We start from the raw sequence: 22,251 nt of genomic DNA, 5'->3' as shown, positions 1-22,251 counted from the left end.
AATAGTAATGAGAGCTTTCATTTACAGAGTGCTTGCTATCTTCTGGGCACTGTGCATACATTTCCTCATTGGATCCTAGCCACAAACCTATGTGATAGGCATGGCAATCTTTATATCACAAGTGAGGAAACTGGGTCTCAGAGTGGGAGAGTGACTTGACCTAAGTCATACAGCTATGAAATATCTGAGCTTGGATTCCAACTAGGTCTTTTTGACTTCAGAGACCTTGTTTACCTTACAGACTTTCTGGCCCTGCCCTGTCCACTAGAAATATAGTGCAAGCCACGTATGTAATTACCAATATTCCAGTAGCCACATTTAAGAAAGAAAGAAAAAAGGATGAAAACAATTTTAATAATATATTTTATTTAACTCAATAGATACAAAATGTTATCACTTCAACACATAATATAAAAATATATTAATGAAATGTTTTACATTCTTTTTCTCATACAAAGTCTTCAAAATCTGTATTTTATAGTACATCTCTATTCAGATGCCAAATTTTCCTTGGAAATCTTTGTATACAGATTTCATAAAATTTACAGTTGAAAAAAGTAGATTCACATAATCAAATAGTTCCAAAAGTACTAACGTTTTCTAATAACTTAATTGAGTATCAGTCTTTAAATTAAAATTAATTAGCATGGAATTAAACTAGTTCCTCATTCATGCTACCTGCATATCACATGCTCAGTAGCCAAATGTGGTTAGTGGCTATTGTATTAGACTAAGCAATTCTAATTCTAGGCTCCACATGAGGAAACTGAGGCCCATATGAAGTCACGTAACAAGCCAGAACCAGAGTTGGTTCTAGAAACCTGGGGAAATGCAGGAAAGCAGAGTTATTCCAGCTTTGTCCAACTCAATCTGCCCACACATCTGTCAATCCACTGTTCATCTGAGAAACATACAGGGCACACCTACTCTGTGCTAGTCCTTGGGGCCAGGAGCTGATTTTCTGGGAGCATGACTGACAGGTCCCCATGCACAGGGAAAAGAAATTCATCAGAAGCTCTCAGTCAAATGTGTGACTTTGATTGGGTAGATGCATGGCATGAAATACCAGAGAGGCCACCCCTTGACCTGCTGTGGAAGTGAGGGCAGGTTTCTCTCAGGAGGAGATCTGAAGCTGACGTCCATCCAAAGGAGCATGCTAAAAATTAGCTACTGCTGCAATAATGCTATGGACAACACCAACCCCAATCTCAGTGACCACAGCAACAGGTGTTTATTTTCATGCTTCTGGGGCTGCACATTGACTGCAGTTTGACTGTTAGAAGCTGGACTTGACTGGGTGGCTTTGGTCCAGGCTGTGGGTTGGGCTCAGGTCTGCTCTGTTTGTTCCTTCTGGAGCTCAGGATGAAGGGGCATGAACTCCCAGGGCATGCTCTCCTCCTGGCAAGTCACTAGAGTTCAAAGATAAGCATGGTGCAAAGCACATTTACATTCCTTGCATTTTGTCCACATTCCATTGGCTAAAAGAAGTCAATTCACTGGACCTGACATTGGTGGGGAAGGTAGAGAGGAGGAATAATTGTTCAGTAGCAATTAAAACAGTCATCAACCAGCAGCAGTTAGTCAGGTGGGAGGGGGAATAGCATCCCAGATGACAGATTCCCAAGGTTGGATGGAACAGGAGTCTTCCAAATGCCTGGGGATCTTTTTTTTTTTTTTTTTTTTTTTTTTAATCATCACCTTCTTTGCCCAAGACACAGCACTGCTCAAGACTCTACAACATGGCAACTGAAAGGACTCTTGTAGTGGGAATGTGGTGGGCAATGGGGAGGGTGGTGGGAAACAGTCCCTAACCATCTGGGCCTGGTATGTGGGGTAGAATAGTAGGGATGTTGGAATGGCTGGTGTGCATAGCACCAGAGAACATCCCTCAGAACTAGCAAGGGGTAGCTCTGATATATTTTGACCTGCTGTCTCCTGCTCTGGCCACAAAGTGGGACACCTCCCTTTTGGGCTGCTTGGGGAAGGTACAGATTTGAAAGAGCACAGTTCTGAGGTCAAGAACCTGGGTTCAAATCCTGGCCCCTCCCTGACTTCCACACTGGAAGCCCTAACAGTGGCTTCCTTCCAGCTCTAGAATTCCTCTCTCCTGTGATTCTAATAGGACAAGACTGAGAGTGAAGAGGGAAGGGCCATGGTGAAACAGTAAGTAGGACCTGAAGCAGGGAACTGGTATGTCTCAAAGTACAGGGTTTGGGCTTGGGTCATCAGGGAGGGAGAAGGGGTTTTGTCTGCTCTTGGCAGGGTGGGTGGAAGGCTTCCCTCCTCAACATAACTTCCTATTGGGATGGAGGTGTGGCCTCCCACCATCACATTTAGGTTATCTGGAGAACCATAGTAAAAAACAAGAACCATAATACAATCCTTGGGCTGTGTTTGCCTTTGGATATTTGAATTGGTGCCTAGCAGTCATCTAAGGAGACAGTGTGAACTTTATTGTAGTGTGTCTCAAACTCCTGAAACCCGGGTTTGTTCCCATCATCCTTGCTGCCCCAAGATACCACACTGGTCCAGCACTCCACAATCTCTGGACAATTGCCACAGCCTCCTAAATATTGTCCTGATTTTGTCTCCCCACCCTCCCATCCAGAATGCAGTGAATTTTCCACACAGCAGCCACTTTATATGCAAAGAAACTAGAAGTCAGTAGGGGTGATTAATTTGGCTATGGCTGTCATAAGCAACAGAGCCTTGTTGCACTCAGGCAGTCTGACCCTGAATTAGTCAGTCAGTGGTAAGAAGAGGGCTTTGGGATCAGACTGGCCTGAGGGTGGATCCCAGTTCTGCCATATTTTAGTTGTGTGAGCTTCAACACAGGGCTACTTTCTGTAATTTCAGTTTTCTTGCCTGTAAAATGACTATTGTAATCGTTTCTGAGATTATGCTAGCCTGGACTAGAGTTGCAGCACCGGAAAATCGGAAAAACGGAAGGTGGACAGATTTGGGACATTCTGGAGTTAAGAAATGATGGGACCTGCTAACGGATTGCATGTGGAGATTGAAGGATAGTAAACAAAAATGATTCCTCAGTTTCTCCTAGCGCAAGTGGGAGGGTGCTCGGGTCATTATTGAGATGGGCCAGACTGGGAAGGCACAGGTTTTGGGTGAGGATGTGTACGTCAGAGATGGTCGTAAGACACCCAAAGGGAGATGTCACGTAGGCAGCGGAACTATGGGTCTGTAACTCCGGAGGAGAGGCCGGGGTCCATGTTGGAGACAGGAATCCGGAAGTCTTTATCCTATAGCGCAGCGCTGTCCAACAGAAATAGAATGTGAGCCACGTATATAATTAAAAATTTCCCAGTAGCCACATTAAAAAAGTAAAAAGAAACAGGTGAAGCTAACTTAAATAATATAATTATTTAACCCCATACATCTCAAATATTATCTGAACACGTTATCAATATGAAAATTTTCAGTGACGTCGTTTGCATTTTCTTCGACAGCTGGTGTGTATTTTACATTTAGAACACATTTCACTCACACTCCTCACATTTCAAGCGCTCAGTTGCCACACGCGGGTTAGGGGGTACCTTCTGGTTCAGCACAGCAGTGAAGGTTTTTCAAAGCCAAGCCCCTAGACCCACCCGGGCAGTACAGACGAAGCACTTCCGTCGGAACACCCGGGACGGAAGTTGCGGCGGAACGGAAGTTACGCGTGTGCGCGCGCAGCCGCGGAGGGCTGAGACGGGATCCCGGTTCGCTGAGAAGTGGTTCCGCTGCGGGACGCTCGGCCCTCTGGCTGCAGGAGGTGAGCGGCGCGTCTCGGGAGGAGGTGGCCTGCATCCTCGCCCACCAGCCACCTCTGGGGATGGAGCGGCGGCGGAGCCTGGGGAATGCGCGGTGTTCAAGGGGAGGATGGCGCGGTGGTTACGGCACTGACCCTGGAGTCACCCTGTCAGGGTTCGCACCCCAACCCCCGCTGCATACTTGTTTGTGACCTTGAACAAGTCACCCCCAACTCCGAGCCTTAGCTTTGTCACTTATGAAGTGAGGATGACGGTAGAACTGCCTCACAGTTGCTGTGAAGGTTAAATACGGTAATCCATGGGAAGCGCTTAGCGCCATGCCCGATACGTTATAACCATCCAGTAAAATCTTTGGGATGCTCTGTGTTTATTTATGTTGAGATGAGGCTGTTGTCTCATTGTTATTGTCGACTGTCAGTTAATGTAGGGCCTTAACAGTGGCCCCTACGTTGTGTTATGCAAGTATTTTATTTGGAGTGTCACAGTTGGTCCTCACAGCAGACATAGAGATAGGTACTATAATAGGTACTCTTATCCCCGTTTTACACATGAAGAAATGGAAGCTCCTAGAACTTAAGAAGCTTCCATGCACCCAAAGTTACCAGGCAAGACAGACTCTGACTCTAGGGTCTTAACCACAGTGCTCTATACCCATCATGAAAAAGGATGTGGGTTGAAAGTGTGCAGTTACTGAAAATTTATTTATTGTATGTCAAGTTAGGTTTCAATATCTTTAATTCTCATAACACCTCTGAGAGGTAGGTACCATTTTTATACTTATTTTACAGAGGAGGAATTGATGGCTCAGGGACAGGAATTTGATTTGTCCAATGTCTCACAACAAGTAAGGGGCAGAAATGGGTGACTTTAAAGCTTACACTAAAAGTTCTCTGTCTCATGAAAGTAGGTTGTCTTTGCTCCCGCCTGAAGTGCTGGTAGCATGTACAGCAGGTGATAAGGTTGGAGAAGTAACAGGTCACACCTACTCATTTGACATGTATAGTACCTGCCAAGAGCCAGTTACTAGAATGGGAGATACTGAGAATGTAGAAATGAATGAAATTTGTTCCCTGCTTTCAGGGACCTCCCAGCTTATAAGGGATAAGTAGTAATTAACAGCAAAGTGTGATGAGTCTTGTGATAGAGAGTTAGAAAGAGGCTTTGAGAACCCAGAGGAGGACCCCAAGCTAGACTTTGGGGCTGATGGCCAGGAAGGGCTTTCAGGAGGAAGCAGAGACCTAAAAGTAGCATAGGAGTTGGTCAAGTCAGTTAGGAGAAGATAGCCAGAGAGAACAGCATGTGTAAAAGCCTAGAAGTTAGTGAAGATTAGTATAAAGATGTCTGATATGGCTGGAGTGAGGCAGTCAGGCTGGAGATGTGTGGTCCATTAAGAATATGTGGTGGAAATTATGTCTCCTTTTGTGCTTTGAGTCACCTAGTTTCCTTCCTAGGAGGCACCCACTGTTTCTTATGCATTCTAGAGATAATGTGTGCATTTTCAGGTATGTACTTGAATATTCATGCCTTCTTTCCTCCACAGATTCATGTAGTGCCTAGTACGGGTAGTATAGCACTTTGCTACCTTTCTTTTGTCATGTATAGATTCAGCTTACTGTCTAAGAGTTCCATCTTATTTCATTGTATGGATGTACTATGACTTATTTAACTAGTCCCCTAATGATCTTTTCCACCTCTTTGCTATTAGAAACACTGCTGCATCACATATCCTTGGGTGTATGTTATTTTGCACATGTCGGAGTATATCTGTAGGATTAATACCTAGGAATGGAACTGCTTGGTCAAAGGGTTTGTGTGTTTGTAATTTTGATGGAAGGTGGCAAATTGCCCTCTGTAAAGGTTATGCTGTTTTCCATCCCCACAGCCATATGTGAGAGAGTGGGAAGTCTGAAGGCAGTAATTTGAAAGTCTTGGAGGGTGGAAGGAGTCACTGATCTTGCCCTCATGTTAGATACTTTCCTTTTGAAGGAACCCAAAGGAAGATGCCCTCAGCAAGTGGTTTTCACAGTATGGGGAGGCAGTGTAGCAAGGTGGCTAGGGCCACCGACTTTGCAGTAATACAGACCTGTGTTTGAATCCCAGCTTTGCTGCTTACTGGCTATGGGAGCTTAGGAAAGTCCCTCAGCCTCTCTGTGTCTATTTCCTCCTCTCAGTGGGGATAATAATAGTGTCTGTTGCCTGTGTTGCTCAGGATTGCTGTGAAAGTTTAAAGAGTTAATATTCTTAAAGTCCTTGGAACTGTTCTGGCATAAGGTGTTGCTTTGTTATTTTGTCAGGGCTTCTCATTTCATCTCTACTACACTTTTGTTTTGAAAACAGACTGCCTGGATTTGCATCTCATCTCTGGCACTCCTTTGTGTGATCTTTGGCAAATTGCTTCAGTTTTTTCACCTGTAAAATATCAAGGGTACCTTCTTTCTGGGTTTTTGTGAGGATTAAATGTATTAGTACACTTGAAGTGCTTAGAGCAGTGCCCTATACATAGTGTTCAATAAATGTTGGTGATGACTGTCATTCTTTTGTAGACTTTGGGCTGTTTTTGTGCCATGCACCCTTTACAGTGTGTCCTCCGCATGCAGAGATGTCAGAGCTGGGGGCCCTTGGCCTCCGTGTCCTGGGTGCTGCTCAGGACCTGCAGGGCACACAGTGGTCTCCCCAGTACTGCATGTTCCAGTCCAGAGAGGCAACAGGAGGATGGAGTTTGGAAAGATTTCAGCTCCAGGCTGGCCACTGGACCGACTTTTCAGCATTTTTTAAGACATGCTTCAGTTCCTCAAGAGAAACCGTCTTCAGAAGTGGACGACCCACCCCCGTATCTCACAGTGGATGAACTTTCAGGAAGACAGAGAAAAGGTTGGTTTTACTTTTCTTCTCTTTAGGCTTCCTGCTTTGCTCCATTCCAGCATCCATGGCCTGATTTTTACTGTTCTTTTATTACAGTCTTGGCTTTGGAGGGTTAACAGAGTGGGAAGGCTGCTAAGTTATGGCATCTTCAAACTCCACCAAGTAACAATAATATAAAGAATCTTTCAGTTTTGGTACATGCAACCGGGGGATAGAAGTCCTGGGGAGTCCTCTTTTTGTTTACCTTTGGAAACTCTATAATCACTGTTCTGATTTTTAGATTATCTTAAGTTATGAGGCAGGTTTCATGATTGGTGCTATAAAAATTCATTCTTTATGCTCAGTCAGAGGTTTTTTTAGAAACATAATGCAGTTATGCCTTTAAAAAACTTTGAAGAGACATTGAGACAAACAGACCTCTCCTCTTTTGCACTGTTTCAAAAAAAAAATCCCTTTATGATTCTTAATAATTTAGTTGCAGTCATATGGTTCAAATTATTTTGTAATGTGCTATTTTTTAACATTTTTTTTATTGAGTTATAGTCAGTTTACAATGTTGTGTCAATTTCTAGTGTAGCGCACAATTTTTCAGTTATACATGAGCATACATATATCCATTGTCGCATTCTTTTTCGCTGTGAGCTACCACAAGATCTTGTATATATTTCCCTGTGCTATACAGTGTAATCTTGTTTATCTACTCTACATATACCTGTCAGTATCTACCGATTTTGAACTTCTGTAATGTGCTATTTTTATTTAATATTCTTCCAAATACTACAGTCTTCATAATTGAATTTTAAAAAATTGGTGTAAAACATCATGTGCTATATACCATGATGTTTTCCAATTGTTGGACGTTAGGTTGTTTCAAAACTTTTTATGTTATAAATAACTCTGTAGTAAGTGTCACATATATATCTATACATATACACATATATAGATAGCTTTACTTCTTTAAAAAATTTTTTTCTAGAATAAATTTCTAGGAGTTGAATTGGTAAATCAAGCAGTCTGTATACCTTGTGACTCCTGCTAGGAACTTTGTGGTCCTTTATAATTTGTTGTTCCCTTCAATCTCCCTGACATAAATTCGGTGTTTTCTTTTTTTAGACAAGGAAAGTGAGCCAAGGAAGTTTTAAGAAAATGTCCTAATTGTCGCTTTCTTTTTTTAAAAAATTACTGTTATTTTCCATTGGTTTTCATGTGATTGTCTTTCAACTTTTAACTCCATTTAGAATTTATTTTGGTCTGTGGATTACAGTGTGTTGGTGGGGGCAGGGAAGTTGATACAGGAATTCAGTTTGAAAGGACTTGCCAGAGTGTGAAATTAATGTTCTTAAAACTTTGTGCAAATGTGTTTTATGAAATTATAGCCGTGTTTGCTTTTGCTTAAGATGTTTGAAGTCACTGTAGGAAGTTGCCTCATTTTTATTTTGTGGTTTTCTGTACCCTCTGGCCACTGCTGCTACCCCTCAAGGCTGGAGAACCTCATTTTGAGAAGGAGGAGCATAACATGTGGATTTAAATTATTTTCCCCCAGGTTGATAATCATTGCTGTCAGCTAGTCCTCCTTTTTCTAATTGTTTTTATAGCTATTCTGATTCTTAGATGCATGTTTTTCCCATATTTTAAATGACATGGCTTATAATTGGCGTGTGTATATAATATAGTATTTCTTTTGTTCTGAAAGGCTGTCATTAATTTGGGGATATATCTGGCAACTGATGGTATCTTAGAATTGAGGCGACAGGGGACATGGTGGAAAACCAGTTGCCTCAGGTGTTTCTGGGGTATTTGGGAAGGAGACTGAGACATGTGCTCCCTTTTTGTCTGCTTACCATGCAATTGCCCTCTCAATGCAGTCTACCTTGAGACCTATGGCTGCCAGATGAATGTGAATGACACAGAGATAGCCTGGTCCATCTTACAGAAGAGTGGCTACCTGCGGACCAGTAACCTTCAAGAGGTATACACACGTGTCCTGTTTCCCCTGGTTGCCTGGGCCTGGACGAGATTCTGCATTTGTGTTGGTTCTTAGGTGGCGTTTCAGGAGCAGGGTATGGCCTAGTGAGAGTGAGTTCCCTTGAGGAAAGAGTGTAGCATGGGACCAAGGTGAACTTTTGTTCCAGTTATTTTTGAAACTTTTATGGTGGTGCTCACCTTTAGGCAGAGAACTAGGTTAAAAATGGGCTGCGAGGAGGGGAATGGGGAGTTAGTGTTAATGGGCACAGGTTTTAGTTGGGGAAGATGAAGTAGTTCTGGAGGTTAATGGTGGTGATGGTTGCACAACAGTGTGAATGTACATAATGCTTCTGAACTGTACATTTAAAAATGGTCAGAATGGTGAATTTTATGTTATGTGAGTTCTACCATAATTTAAAAGACAAAGGGCTGTGGGCAGTGATTCTACAAGGCTAATGTCACAGATAATTAATTTTCCTTTTTTTCCATGCTTTCCACTCAGGCTGATGTGATCCTCCTTGTCACGTGTTCTATCAGGTGGGAATTTGTTCTTTAACTACAGAGTGAATATGTCTTACATAATAATGCCAGAGCCAACAGTGCCAGCCTGGTGCTACCTGTGGAGATAAGCCAGTGGATCTGCAGTTTTACAGCAGGAGAGATAGTGATGATAGAACTGGTCAGCATTTGCTGAGCACGTATTCTGTGTCAGGTCCTGTGCTGAGCGCTATGCGTGCACTAATTCTCACAACAACCCTATGAGGTAGGTGTTGTTATAAAACTCGCTTTATTGATGGGGAAGCTGAGAGTGTCCTGAGTCACCCAACTTTCCCTAGAGTTTTTCTTGCAGCCAATGGCACATGTTTATGATGTAGCTCACATTGTAAGGGCTAGATGCAGTCAGTGGCTAGGGATGGAGTTCTTCTGAATGGAGATGGGGACATCCATCAGAAGTGAACATACCCTATTTATTACTTTGTTTCCGTGTACAAGGCACATTAGTGTTTTGTTTCCCCAGCTGGCTATACTATCAATTAATCCAGCATTTTTGTTCTGAGGGTCTCTGTTGTGAGACACTGGACTTGGTACTTAGGGAGATTCAGAAATGCACCCTTCTTCCAAGGAGCCTGGCTTTGAGGACTTTAGTCTGAGGTGGGAACTAAGACAGATGCACAAATAGCTCTTACATCTGGCAGAAAGCACTAGGTAAGAAATCAAACAGTCAAAAAGAGAAGTTGCTGGGTACAGAGAAAAATATAGTTAAAATGATAGGAGAACAAACTCTCCAACAGAGGAGAGTTGGGAAAGGCTTTGTGAAGTAGGTTGTTTTTGAGTTTGGCTTAAAGGCTTGTCAGGTTGTGGAAATGTGCAGGGAGGATTTGATTTTAGAAATGGTGAATTACAGCAGGTGGTGCTTCTTCAGTTCGCTCCCTGCCTATGTTCCCTAAGCCTCAAAGGTAGATATTCATTCAAAGGTTTGAAGGTTGGTTTTGTCTTCTTCTCATTGTCTTACTCTTTTATATTGCTTTGTAGTTTATTTTCAGATTCAGGTCTACCTCTTCTGATCTCTGTAGGGAAAAGGCTGAACAGACCATCTGGAATCGTTTACAACAGCTCAAAGTTCTGAAGTCAAAACGGCTCCGCTCCCGAGTGCCTCTGAAGATTGGGATTCTAGGTACCTGGTAATTTGCAGATTTTGTGAGTTTTGAGACTTGAACTCCATGTAGCTTTATATGCTAGAGTTTCCCTTAGAGGCTGGATTCCCAGTGGTGAAGAAATCATACATCCCATTCAACTCTTGTACTTCATGTCAGAGGCTGTAGGATTAAATGAAATAAAGTTCATAAAAGGGCTTTTCTTAGTGCCTTGAAAGTAATAGGTACAAACCAATTAAATAACAACTCCCCATTCCTCCTTCACTTCAGTCCCTGGAAGCCACTATTCTGCTCTCTGCCTCTATGAATTTTAGGTACTACTCTAGGTACTTCATGTAAATGAAGTCACGCAGTATTTTTGTGGCTTTTTTCACTTAGCACAATGTCCTCAAGGTTCATCCAGGTTGTAGCGTGTGTCAGAATTGCCTTCCTTCTTAAGGCTGAATAATACTCCACTGTATTTATATACCACATCTGTTGATAAGACACTTGACTTGCTTCTGCTTTTTGGCTATTGTGAATGATGCTGCTATAAGCATAGTTGCCCAACCAAGAATAGTTCTTAAACAAATGTTTTTAAAGGGTGTTTGTAATAAAATGGGCTTTTAAGTTCTATAGTCTTACTAATAGCAATGTTTTTTTGGTTATGAAAGAGATCAGCATAGATGGTTAACTCATTTCTTGTAGGTTTTAGTAAGTATTAATGGGCAACAAGAGAGGTAAAGGGCATAAGTCTATTGTATATAAGTTTTATTTATTTTTAAAAAAACTAATTTTGTTTTTTTATAGGGGGGAGGTAATTAGGTTTTTTTCTTAAATGGAGGTACTAGGGATTGAACCCAGGACCTCCTATGTGCTAAGCATGTGCTCTACTACTGAGCTATACTTCCCTCCCCCCAAGTTATATTTTAAATAATAAGTCCCTGATGCAAAATAGTTTTCATTTGTAGCACCAAGTGATTTTCAATTGAAAAAAGAGGTGGCTACATAAGTTTTTGGATGGTGGTTTAGTTTTTTTCCAGGCACTTAATTGAATTGCTCTAGAGCCCTTTTCTCATGGTTTTCTTGTATAGGAAGATACAGGTTCCAGAGCTATAAAAGTGTTGGGCAGATTTGAGGGATGATGCTAAACTCTTGGAGAAATTTTTGTGCTCTAGTCTCTGATCCACCTGGGGACGATGTGTCCTTGAGAAGAAGCCATGAGACCAGATGAATTTGGAAACAGATGCTTAGCTTGTTTCCTTTTCCCTCCCAGGCTGCATGGCTGAGAGATTAAAGGAAGAGATTCTCAACAGGGAGAAGATGGTGGATATTTTGGCTGGTCCAGATGCCTATCGGGACCTTCCTCGGCTGCTAGCTGTTGCCAAATCAGGCCAGCAAGCTGCCAACGTGCTGCTGTCTCTGGATGAGACCTATGCCGATGTCATGCCAGTCCAGATGAGCCCCAGTGCCACTTCTGCCTTTGTGTGAGTCCCTGACCAAGAGACAGGGAGTCAGCTTCTCCTTCTCACTTTTAAAGTAACATGTTAACTTTTTACATTGAGAAAAATTAATGCACATAGGAAAAAGTACAAAAGACAAAAAATGATGTAGTAAGACTCTTCTTATACCTGTCGTCTTCAGTCTCCAAGACTACCTCTCAGAGGCAGCCATGTTAGTAATTTCTTGCCTGATCCTTTCAGAAGTATTTTTTGCATTTGCATTCATCTACATAATGTGGAATCTTTCTTACCCTCCTTTCTACACTCTTATTTTTTCACTCAAGAAAGTATCTTGGGCTTTCCTGATCTTTTTTTTCTTCTTCCCCTGATCTTCTAATTTAAAAAAAAAAAGATCTGGTGACAAAGTAGTTCATATTTGTTGAAGAATATGTGGAGAGATAGAAAAACATAAAGAAGAGAGAAAGAATTACCTATACTCCTACCTCCTAAGATAAACACTATTATCATTTTGATGTATATCATTCTGTCCTTTCTTCTGCATGTGTGTGTATTTATAAAAATTGCCTCTTGGTGTATTGGTTTTACAGCCTTCTTTTATTTAAAATGATGGACATTTGTTATGTCATTAGACTTCCTGTAACAGAGATTGGCAAATAGACTTACAACCTTCTTTTATAAATAAAGTTTTATTGAAATACAGCCATGTCCACTTGTTTACAAATTATCTATGGCTCCTTTTGCCACTACAGTATCTGAATCAGAATTGAGTAGTTGTGAGGAGCATAAGTCTCTACTATGTGGTCTGCAAAGCCTCAAATATTTACTATCTGGTTTTTTGCAGAAAAAGTTCGCCAGCCTCTCATTTTAATGGCTATCTAATACTCTGTTGTTGGAATGCTTAATAAAAGTTAATAGCTAACATTTAATAGTTCTTCAGTGAACATCTTTGATACATACCTATTTATAATTATTTCCTTAAGATAAATTGAGGTTTTCATATACAGGATGCAAATAAGAGGGTGGTATAATTTAGATGCTTATGATTTGGGCCAGAAATGAGTAAGAAATGCAGAACCTTGTGTTTTAAATCCAAGGTCTCCACTCCTTATATGTGGTTTTAATACTATTTTTTCTGGTCTGGATTTTAAAAGTTCAAAATTGTATAAATATAAATAGTAGAAAGTCCAGGTGTCGTACATCTGCACCCCATTCCTTCACCTCAGGTTAACCATTATATCTACCATGTAGTCTGGTTTATATCCTGTGATTATCAGATAATAGTTTTTAACAATAAAAAATGTCTGCTTTATTGTTTTGTAGATCTTTAGATTGGTCCAATGTGAGCATGTTGCCAAGAGAATTCAGAGCCAAAGGATAATGCCAAGGGAGCTGTGACCTGCTCCTTGGGTTGGACCAAGTCATCCTACTCCTGTTACTAAGTTCTGGTGCTTTCCTCCCCAGGTCTATCATGAGAGGCTGTGACAACATGTGCAGCTACTGCATTGTACCTTTCACACGTGGCCGGGAGAGGAGTCGGCCTGTTGCCTCTATATTAGAGGAAGTGAGGAAGCTTTCTGAGCAGGTGAAAAATTCTCCAGGCTTTCTTACTGTGAGCATGCTTGTGGGAGGATGAGGACAACTTTTCTAGTCTTGCAGTCTGTGCTCTCTCTAAGCTATACAAGTTTAGAAAAATATCTGGCCAGAAAGAAATACCTAGGTATACCTCTTTGGTTTGCTGCCCACAAATTATAGGCAGGTCCACTGAGATGTTTGCTTAGGAGGCAGCACAGTAGAATGGAGGGAGCATGAGTTTAGAATTAGATGATTGTGAGGCCTGGTTCCACCATTCTCTGGCTTGTTGCCCTGGCACAGGTCATTTAACTATCTTTTTTTTTTTTTTTTAACATTTTTTATTGATTTATAATCATTTTACAATGTTGTGTCAAATTTTTTTTTTTAATTGAAGTATAGTCAGTTTACAATGTTGTGTCAATTTCTGGTGTACAGCATAATGTTTCAGTCATACATATACATACATATTCCTTTTCATATTCTTTTTTGTTATAGGTTACTACAAGATATTGAATATAGTTTCCTGTGCTATACAGAAAGAACTTGTTATTTATGTATTTCTTATATAGTAGTTAATATTTGCAAATCTCAAACTCTCAGTTTGTCCCTTCCCACCCCCTTAACAAACCATAAGTTTGTTTTCTATGTCTGTGAGTCTGTATATGTTTTGTAAATAAGTTCATTTGTGTCTTTTTTTTTGACTGTCTTCTTCAAAACACTGTTTCCTGATCTGTGAAAAGAGGGTAAAATAATACCTTCTTTGCTGGGTTATTGGAAGGATTGTTATTGGAAGGATATACTAATTTAAATATTTTTAAACTACCCTGACACATAGTAAGTTTTCAGAGAATGATTTATCAGTTTGTGTATTCTAGGGTATTCCCAAATCTTTTGTTCATTTTATCACTGAGCCAGCTCACTAGTTGAGGGACAGAGGATTGGTCAGGATAGTGAGTCAGATCAGAGGCCAAAAGGAAGATACTGTCTGCCTTCCTCCTGTTGGGATCTGGTTCCTCAGTCTTTGAGGGGTTCTCTCTCTAACCCTAGACCCTAGTCTTCCAGCCCTGCAGAAGAGAACAGTAGGTGGGTTGTTGATAAAGTATTGTAAATTACAGCATGGCTTTTTACCCTTGAGTAATTATACATCCGTGAAAAATAAGGATATTTTCAATACCATTAATTCTAACAAGATTAACAAAAATTGCTAAATATCATCTCATCCTAATCCACGCATATTCACATTTTCCCAATTGTTCATTTTTTGCATTTGGTCGTTATGTCTTTTTATATGTGCGTGTATTTTACTTAGTTTTATACACTGCTTAAAAAAATATTTTTTTTTTGTTTTGGAATAACTTTAAATTTACAGAAATGTTGCAAAGATGAAGTTACCTCTAATGTTAACATCTTAACATTGGTACATTTGTCAAAACTGAAAGATTAACGTTGGTACATTACTAGTAAGTAACTTTAGAGTTTATTCTGATTTTTGCCAGCTTCCCCACTGATGTCTTCTTTCTTTTTCAGAATCCAGTCCAGGATCCACATGCACTTAGTATGTTTTAAATTAACATTATGTCACAACTTATAAAAATAAATAGTCTTTATGAAGGCTAGAGTTAAGACAGTTAAATGCATTGCATGATCCTGGAGTGGATTCTGATCAGGGAGAAAAAAAGTTATAAAAAATGTTGTGATCTCACTGCCTAAGCAGTTTTGTATCCTCTCTATAATTGAGCATTTTCTCATGTCGTTAGCAGTGTTTAGCTTTATTTTTGTAGTTGTGGGGCCTTCCGTGGTATAGATGCACTGGAATTACTTGTAGGACAGCAGCTTTAAAATTTCTTTCAGTTCTTCCCCTGGTAAAATAGTGCTGTGTATATCTTTATGCATTAATTTTTGTCAGTCTTAATGGTTATATCCATAAGATAATTCCTAGACATGCCATTACTGAATAAAGACTAAAAAAAGTTATAATAAAGGACGTAGTGTGGACAGTTAGTAAGAATTTAATTTGTCGAATGTGGACTGGATAATAGTATTGTATCAGTATTTCTGATTTTGACAATTGCCCTGTGACTGTGTAAGAGAATGTTCTTATTTTTAGGAAATACGTGCTAAAATATTTAGAGGTGAAAGAGTCTAATGCTTGTAACTTAGAAGTCTCAGAAAAATGTGTGCTTGCGTATGTGTGTGTAGAGAGAGAGCGTGTATATATGGTTGTGTGGATGTGAATGATAAACAAATGGGGCACAATGTTAACAGTCATTGAATCTGGGCAGAGAGTATATGGGAGTTTTTTGTACCATTGTAGTTTTTCTGTAAGTTTGAAATTATGTCAAAGTAAAGTTACAAAAGATAGTCTTTATAGCAATCATTATTCTTTCTTTCTGAAATTTTATAGTGCAAAATTTCAGATACAGACAAGTTGAAAGTCTAGTCCAATAAAGATGATTATTAACATTTTGTCATATGTCCTTTGTCTGCCTATCTCTATAGCTATATACATATATTTTTTTCTGAATCATCTGAAAGTAAGTGGTAGACATCAGGTCACTTAACCCTGTATACTTTAGTATGCATCTTCTCAGAATAAAGAGTTTTCCCCTCATAACCATAATATCATTATCACATGTAGAAAATTTAACAGTTAACTAATATCTAATATGTAACCCATCTTCAACTTTATAATTATCCAAAAACATCTTATTGCTGTTCTATTTTCAGAACAAGATCCAATCAAGATTTGTGTAGTTCCATTTGATTGTTATATTTCTTCAGTCTGTCTTAATCTAAAACAGTCCTTTCACTTTATTGTTGTTTGCTTTAAATGATGCATTAAACATGTCTGGATTTGTCTGATTGCTTCCTCATATTGTCATTTAAAATATTCCCCTGAATTCTGGTAACCTGAAACTTAGGTGTAAAAGCCTGTTTTGATTTAAGCTAAATATTTTTGGGAAGAATACTACCAGGTGATGATTATGTAACATTCAACTGACAGAATCATGTCATAATTTGATTTGTGCTGTTATAAATTAACCATTATTATTGTTTTCTGAGGGGGAGGTAATTAGATTTCTTCATTGATTTCCGCTTCGAGGAGGTACCGGGGATTGAACCCGGGACCTCTTGGATGCTGAGCATGCGCTCTACCACTTGAGCTGTATCTTTCCCCCTAACCATTATTATTGAACATTGGATTTGCATCCAGGTGTTTTGCTATTCTAAAAAATACTTTGCAAATTTTTATATAAAGTTTTATCCTGAAGTTCAGTTCTTTAGACAAAATGCTCAAATATGAAATGATTGGGTTAATGACAGAACACATTTATGATGGCTCTTGGTAGGTTTAGCTAGTTTTAATTAGTGATTTGGCATGAAGCTTCTAGACAACTTTTCAATTGTCTTCGATATACTTTTTTTCCTTTTTCAGGGGCTGAAAGAAGTGACACTCCTTGGTCAGAATGTTAATAGTTTTCGGGACACTTCAGAGGTCCAGTTCAACAATGCAGTGTCCACCAACCTCAGCCGTGGCTTTTCCAGCAACTATAAAACCAAGCAAGGGGGCCTTCGTTTTGCTCACCTTCTAGATCAGGTCTCCAGAATAGATCCTGAAATGAGGATCCGTTTTACCTCTCCCCACCCCAAGGATTTTCCTGATGAGGTGTGTATTGACAGTTTACTGTGTCAAACTGATATCAGTATCCGTAAGCATGCCAAAGGTTGGACCCAGTAGGAGTCAGCAGAGGCCTCTGCCCTCAGAGGATCAGGGGATCCTATGATATATTGCTGTATTGCCCTCTTGAATCTACTGGTCCTTTGGAAAGATTTAGAGTCCACCAAGGTGGGGGCAGGTATAGGACTGATATTAATGGGAGGTTAAGACCGCACGAGGTTAAGACCACACAAGGTTGTGTGGGAAGGACAGGTAGGGAGGTAATGTGATGCAATGGAAAACAGTCCAGACTTTGGCCTCAGACAGAGCTGAATTCAATCCTGGCTTTTCCACTGCTTTATTAGTAGGGGTGACCTTTTCAGCTAATCTTCTTTTGTAAAGTGGTTAGTAATCACCTCTTGCTTTGGGTTACTGGGAAATAGATATAATATGTGGAAGGTACTCAGCAAAGTGATTGGTATGGAGGATGTAGCTCACATGTGAAATTTTTTAGGGGAGGTTTTTTTGTTTTGGTAAAATGTCTGTCTTTTTGGCCCCACCCCTACTTTTCTCCCTCTGGATTATTTGTCTTCTTATTGAGTTGTGAAAGTTCTTTATATATTCTTGATACAAATCATTTGTCAATGTATTTTTTCAAGTATTTTCTCCTAGTTTCAGTTTCTTGGTGGGTGTCTTTTAAAGTGGCTAATTAGTTTGTTAAGCTAGATGAAACAAATGCCATTTTTCCTTTCTTGTCTGTGTCAGCACTACCCCTAAAAAGCCCCGTAGCTCTCACCTCTGCTTACTTTCTTCTCTCTGAAAGCAGAGATGCCATGAGGTGAAGCGTCTGGGACAGACATTACATGGCTTTTGCAAAAGTAAAGAATTGGATAATTTGTGTGTTTGGTTTAAACAGCTTCTTAACTCTTGAAAATTAACCTCGGTGGAGAAACAGTGGGGATGATTTTCCTTTCTGCAAGATTCTTTGGTGATACTTTGATGATTTTTAATGTGTTCTGTTTGTTCAGGTTCTGCAGCTGATTCATGAGAGAGACAACATCTGTAAACAGATACACCTACCAGCCCAGAGTGGAAGCAGCCGTGTATTGGAGGCTATGCGGAGGGGGTCAGACTTGCTTGGGGAGGGGCATCTCACACCTTTCCTTGTTTCCTTAAGGACCCAGCAGTGTCTAAGAACCTAGCATAGTATGTGGCACATAGTAGCGGCTCAGTAAATATTTATTCTATGAGTAAACCCATGGATATTGTAACTTGCTTCTGTTCACTCTATAAATATAGACTAAGGACTGGATCACTCATTTCGTTTGTTTAGCATGTTTTTTATTATGTACCTACTGTGTGACACACTGAGATTTTAATCCTTAAGCTTTTAACATTTATCAAGTTTTTTAGATCTTGGAATTTAAATGTAGCTCTCTGCATTCCTTTACTTTGGGAATAATCAGTATGCAGAGATAAGACTGAAAGGAAAATGTGACAAATGGCAAGCTGTATGGAACTGGTGACTTGCCTTGTTTTCCACATTTGGCAAAGAGTTTTAGAGATCTTAAATGTTTAATCTGTCTTCATTTCTTAGTTAAATAAAAAGGGCTATTTAAAATAATTTATATTCTTGAATTAAGAATTTATAAGCTCTGGATTAGGTTACAGTACAGGATTTGGATTAAAAGGGCTCTTTTGGATACTTTAACCTAGTCCTGTACTGTCTTATGTGAATGAGAAGTGATTACATGTGGTAATTCATAGTGTTACCTTTATATAGCATTCATTTAAAGAAGGTTGATTCATTTAAGCTTGTTCTTTTTGTTCTTTATTGTAGATACTCAAGAGAAGCTTATGTGGAATTAGTTCATCATATCAGAGAGTCTATTCCAGGTACATTTAAGAAACATATTTTGTTGAGCCTGTTACTTTACCAGGGACCACAGTCTTCTTGGTCAGATACAGGCAGCACTGTGGAGTGCATCGTGTCACCTTTTACACTTCTTTTGCTCCTCTGCATTTTTCTCTTTCTCTTTATTCCTTTCTGATTTCTTAATGTCTTGGTCTTGGTAGAAATACTCAGAGGTGTGGATTAGCTTGTGTTCTCAAGGCTAAAGAGGTTCCTTTTCTATAGTTTTTGTGTTTATGAGCATATGGAAGAGACCTTGATTCTTCTTGTTAACTGGCAAAGGCATGGTCTCAATTAGTTCTAGTTTGGTTTTATGATTTTATTTTATGGTGGTACTGGTGACTGAACCTAGGACCTGGTGCATGCTAAGCACACGTTCTACCACTGAGCTGTACGCTCCCCCTAGTTCTGATTTGGGGGCAATTGATATTTTTAAAAATGTGTACTTAGAGGTAATTTCCTTTCCTATTATCATAACCTTTACTCCATTTTCTCTTTTCCCTTCCTCCTAATAAAATTACTCTGTAGTCTTTTAGTTTAGATTTGTTGGTGGGGTCTACTTTTTTTTTTTTAAATGAATTTCTGATTATTGTAACTTGCATTGTGCACAGATACTTTCATGTGGATGGGGCAGGGTAGTGCTTGGGCTGCAGATTCCTCATCTATTACATGGAGTTAATAGTACTCACCTCCTTGGATTGTTGGGATAATTAAATAAAATGTGTTAGAACAATTGTATTTAACTTCAAAAGTATATGTTTGTATGAGGTACTATAAGGTCTTCACCAGTAAAAACAGGACACAGTTGAAAAAAATGGGCTCCAACTATGTCCCTAAATCCAACATGTGAAGTGAAAAGTACCTTTTCTGGTGCTGAGGGGAATGTAGACTGAGAAGCCGGGCTCTGGCATGAGAACACTGTACATGAGCAGGCCTTTCCCCTCTTGTCCTATAATGACTTCTCTTTCACTTGCACATGGGTTGAGCAGCTCCAGGGGGGGGCCTTACAGTTTCTGTCCCTCCTTCTGGGACCCACAAGTGCCAAAGGCCTCTGTTGAAGGTAAGCAGCAGTGACATGCTGTCCTTTGTTGTGCGTGACAGGTGTGAGCCTCAGCAGTGATTTCATTGCTGGCTTTTGTGGTGAGACGGAGGAAGATCACTTCCAGACTGTGTCTTTGCTTCAGGAAGTTCAGTACAACATGGGCTTCCTCTTTGCCTACAGCATGAGACAGGTGAGCCCTGGGATGGGGAGGAGCTACTTCTGTGCTGAGACTGGCATCATTCCTGAGCAGTTTCTGGTTGATTGCGGACTATTGGGAAGAAAAGAAAGCAGCAGCAAGGCGTCCTTGAGAAACCACAAGGGTCTTACCATTCATTTCTGTATTGTTTCTAATAAACCTGTCTACTTTTTTATACAATTTAGCAATTTGAGATGAAAAACAATTACTTGTGCCAATATTCCTCCTCAGTAGAAATTATGTTTAGGTTTTTTAGAGTTTGAATGTGGAAGGAGGGACACTGTTCTCTTTACAAGAAACCTGAAATCATTTATTAACATGTGGAACTTCTTTTTTGGCCTGCAGGTCTGCTTTATTTTATAGAGGCCCCTCGTTGCCCTCCTCAGCTGTTTTTAATTTCCGGTTTTCTAGGCCAAGTGAACCCACTGATGTCCACTTTAGAGTTTCTCCTGTAACAGATTCCCAGGAAGACAAAGCAGAAGGGGATGAGGAAGGAGAGGGAGAGTAATGCATGTTTCCTTCAGAGATGGGGTAGTCCTGGGTGTCTGCCATTTTCTTGATGGTAGGGATGAATTTATATGGGTCACTTCTCATCCCCAGTCACCTCAGGAGCAGCTTGCCCTGTGTTTGGGCTGGAGGCTGAGGGACCTCTGTGGCCAGGGGACTCAGGAAAGCTGTCTGATGAATGATTGAACCATGACTGTCACTCAGCTGCCATCAACCAAGCAAATTCATGTCTTTTAAAGCCTACTGCCTGGTGTTCTGTAGGCAGTATAAGTGGGCTGATGTGTATATTTATGTCTCTTACAGAATTGTTTCAGGGAGAAAGCATCAGAGGAGCTGTTGTGTTCCAATTTGCTTCTTTTGCATGGTCATTACAAACATGCAAGAGATACTCCTTTTAATGCTAGAGTTGGGAAATGAGTTTTCAGCATGTGATGGAAACATATCCTATGGGCATTGAATATGATGTTTACTTCGGGATCTAATTCCTAGGTTAGGATTAAGATTATAGAGGCTTAGTCAAGTAGTGTAGTGGATGAGAACAAGCACTCAAATTGTGCCTCTCCCAGCTTACTGTGTGATCTTGCTTTCTTCATCTGTGGAAGGGAATGACATTAGTACCAACCTTCATCAGGTTATTTTGAGGATTAAATAAGATAATATATATAAAGTACTTAAAATAGTGCTTTGTAATAGGTAAGTATGCAATAGAGGTAAGTTGTTGTTGTTAATAATAAGACGGAAAAGTGTAAACCCTGTAAGAGAATCCCATTCTTCATTCTCTTCTGGATTTGGTATTTCCCTTAAAGGCAGATTGATTTGAATGTCCAGACTTTGGTGTATAGACTTTCCACTTTTGTCTAGCTTGGTGGTTCTCCGACTGTATATATTATGAGCTCATGTACATAAAGTTATATACACACATTTATATACATAAACGTGTGTGTGTATATATATTTATATATATAAACATGTATATACTCTGTGATTTTGGATGATTTAAAAGCTTTTCAAGGATAAATATCTTTTTTTTTTTTAACTAGGTAATACATGGTTATGGTATAAAATTCAAAATGTCAAAAGAGTATGTAGGGCAAAGTAGTTACTCTTTTTTCTTCCTAGGTTGCCCAGTTTTTCAGTTCCTTCCCTGAAGGCAGGTGCTCTTAGCAACTACTTCTGTAATCTTCCAGAGATATTTCATGTGTTTATAAATATGTTTATTTGTATTCTTTCTACACCAACATTATTATACATGTTGATCTGTATTTTGCTTATTTCTGTTAAGAGTATATTTTGGAGAGCAGTAATATCAGTAGATATAGAGCTATCTCATTCTTTTTCATAGCTGTGTTAATATTCCATCATGTGAATAAACCCTAATTTGTTTTACTGGTTACCTACTGATAAACATTTACTCTGCTTTGTATCTTGCATCTTTATAAACAGGTGCTGAGTAACCTGGTGTATGATTTATTTAGTATATGTGTCCTATAGAAATACCAAGAACAGTTTTGAGTCTATAATTTTCATGTGCTAAATTTAAAATTTAATCCTTGCAAAAACATGACTCTACTGCATAGTTATCTTTTTCTCTTAGAAGGCTCCAGAGCTAGAGAACCCCTGTAGTGTGGCTTGAGTTCCTGTACATGTGTCTGTAACTTGCAAATCAGATAAGC

General features: G+C 39.7%; 1 protein-coding gene across 6 annotated transcripts in view; it reads left to right on the top strand.

The window, feature by feature from the left end:
* Positions 1 to 3,658: 3,658 nt before the first annotated feature.
* The window catches only part of CDK5RAP1 (CDK5 regulatory subunit associated protein 1), a 47,267-nt gene continuing 28,674 nt past the window's right edge, over positions 3,659 to 22,251 (top strand). For 5 of the 6 annotated variants that reach the window (XM_032462115.1, XM_014554682.2, XM_032462114.1 and 2 more), the window contains exons 1-11: positions 3,659 to 3,769; positions 6,311 to 6,638; positions 8,495 to 8,598; positions 9,097 to 9,131; positions 10,169 to 10,269; positions 11,505 to 11,715; positions 13,153 to 13,273; positions 16,700 to 16,930; positions 17,950 to 18,047; positions 18,762 to 18,817; positions 19,935 to 20,065. In XM_032462115.1, the coding sequence (XP_032318006.1) occupies positions 6,332 to 6,638; positions 8,495 to 8,598; positions 9,097 to 9,131; positions 10,169 to 10,269; positions 11,505 to 11,715; positions 13,153 to 13,273; positions 16,700 to 16,930; positions 17,950 to 18,047; positions 18,762 to 18,817; positions 19,935 to 20,065 (1,395 nt within the window). In that variant the 5' untranslated portion in view covers positions 3,659 to 3,769; positions 6,311 to 6,331. The remainder of the gene's footprint in view (positions 3,770 to 6,310; positions 6,639 to 8,494; positions 8,599 to 9,096; positions 9,132 to 10,168; positions 10,270 to 11,504; positions 11,716 to 13,152; positions 13,274 to 16,699; positions 16,931 to 17,949; positions 18,048 to 18,761; positions 18,818 to 19,934; positions 20,066 to 22,251) is intronic. The other variant, XM_014554681.2, reaches the window with a different exon arrangement.

Source organism: Camelus ferus, chromosome 19 (assembly GCF_009834535.1).
Source record: "Camelus ferus isolate YT-003-E chromosome 19, BCGSAC_Cfer_1.0, whole genome shotgun sequence".
Classification (NCBI taxonomy): Eukaryota; Metazoa; Chordata; class Mammalia; order Artiodactyla; family Camelidae; genus Camelus; species Camelus ferus.
This window is presented reverse-complemented; position numbering and strand designations above follow the sequence as displayed.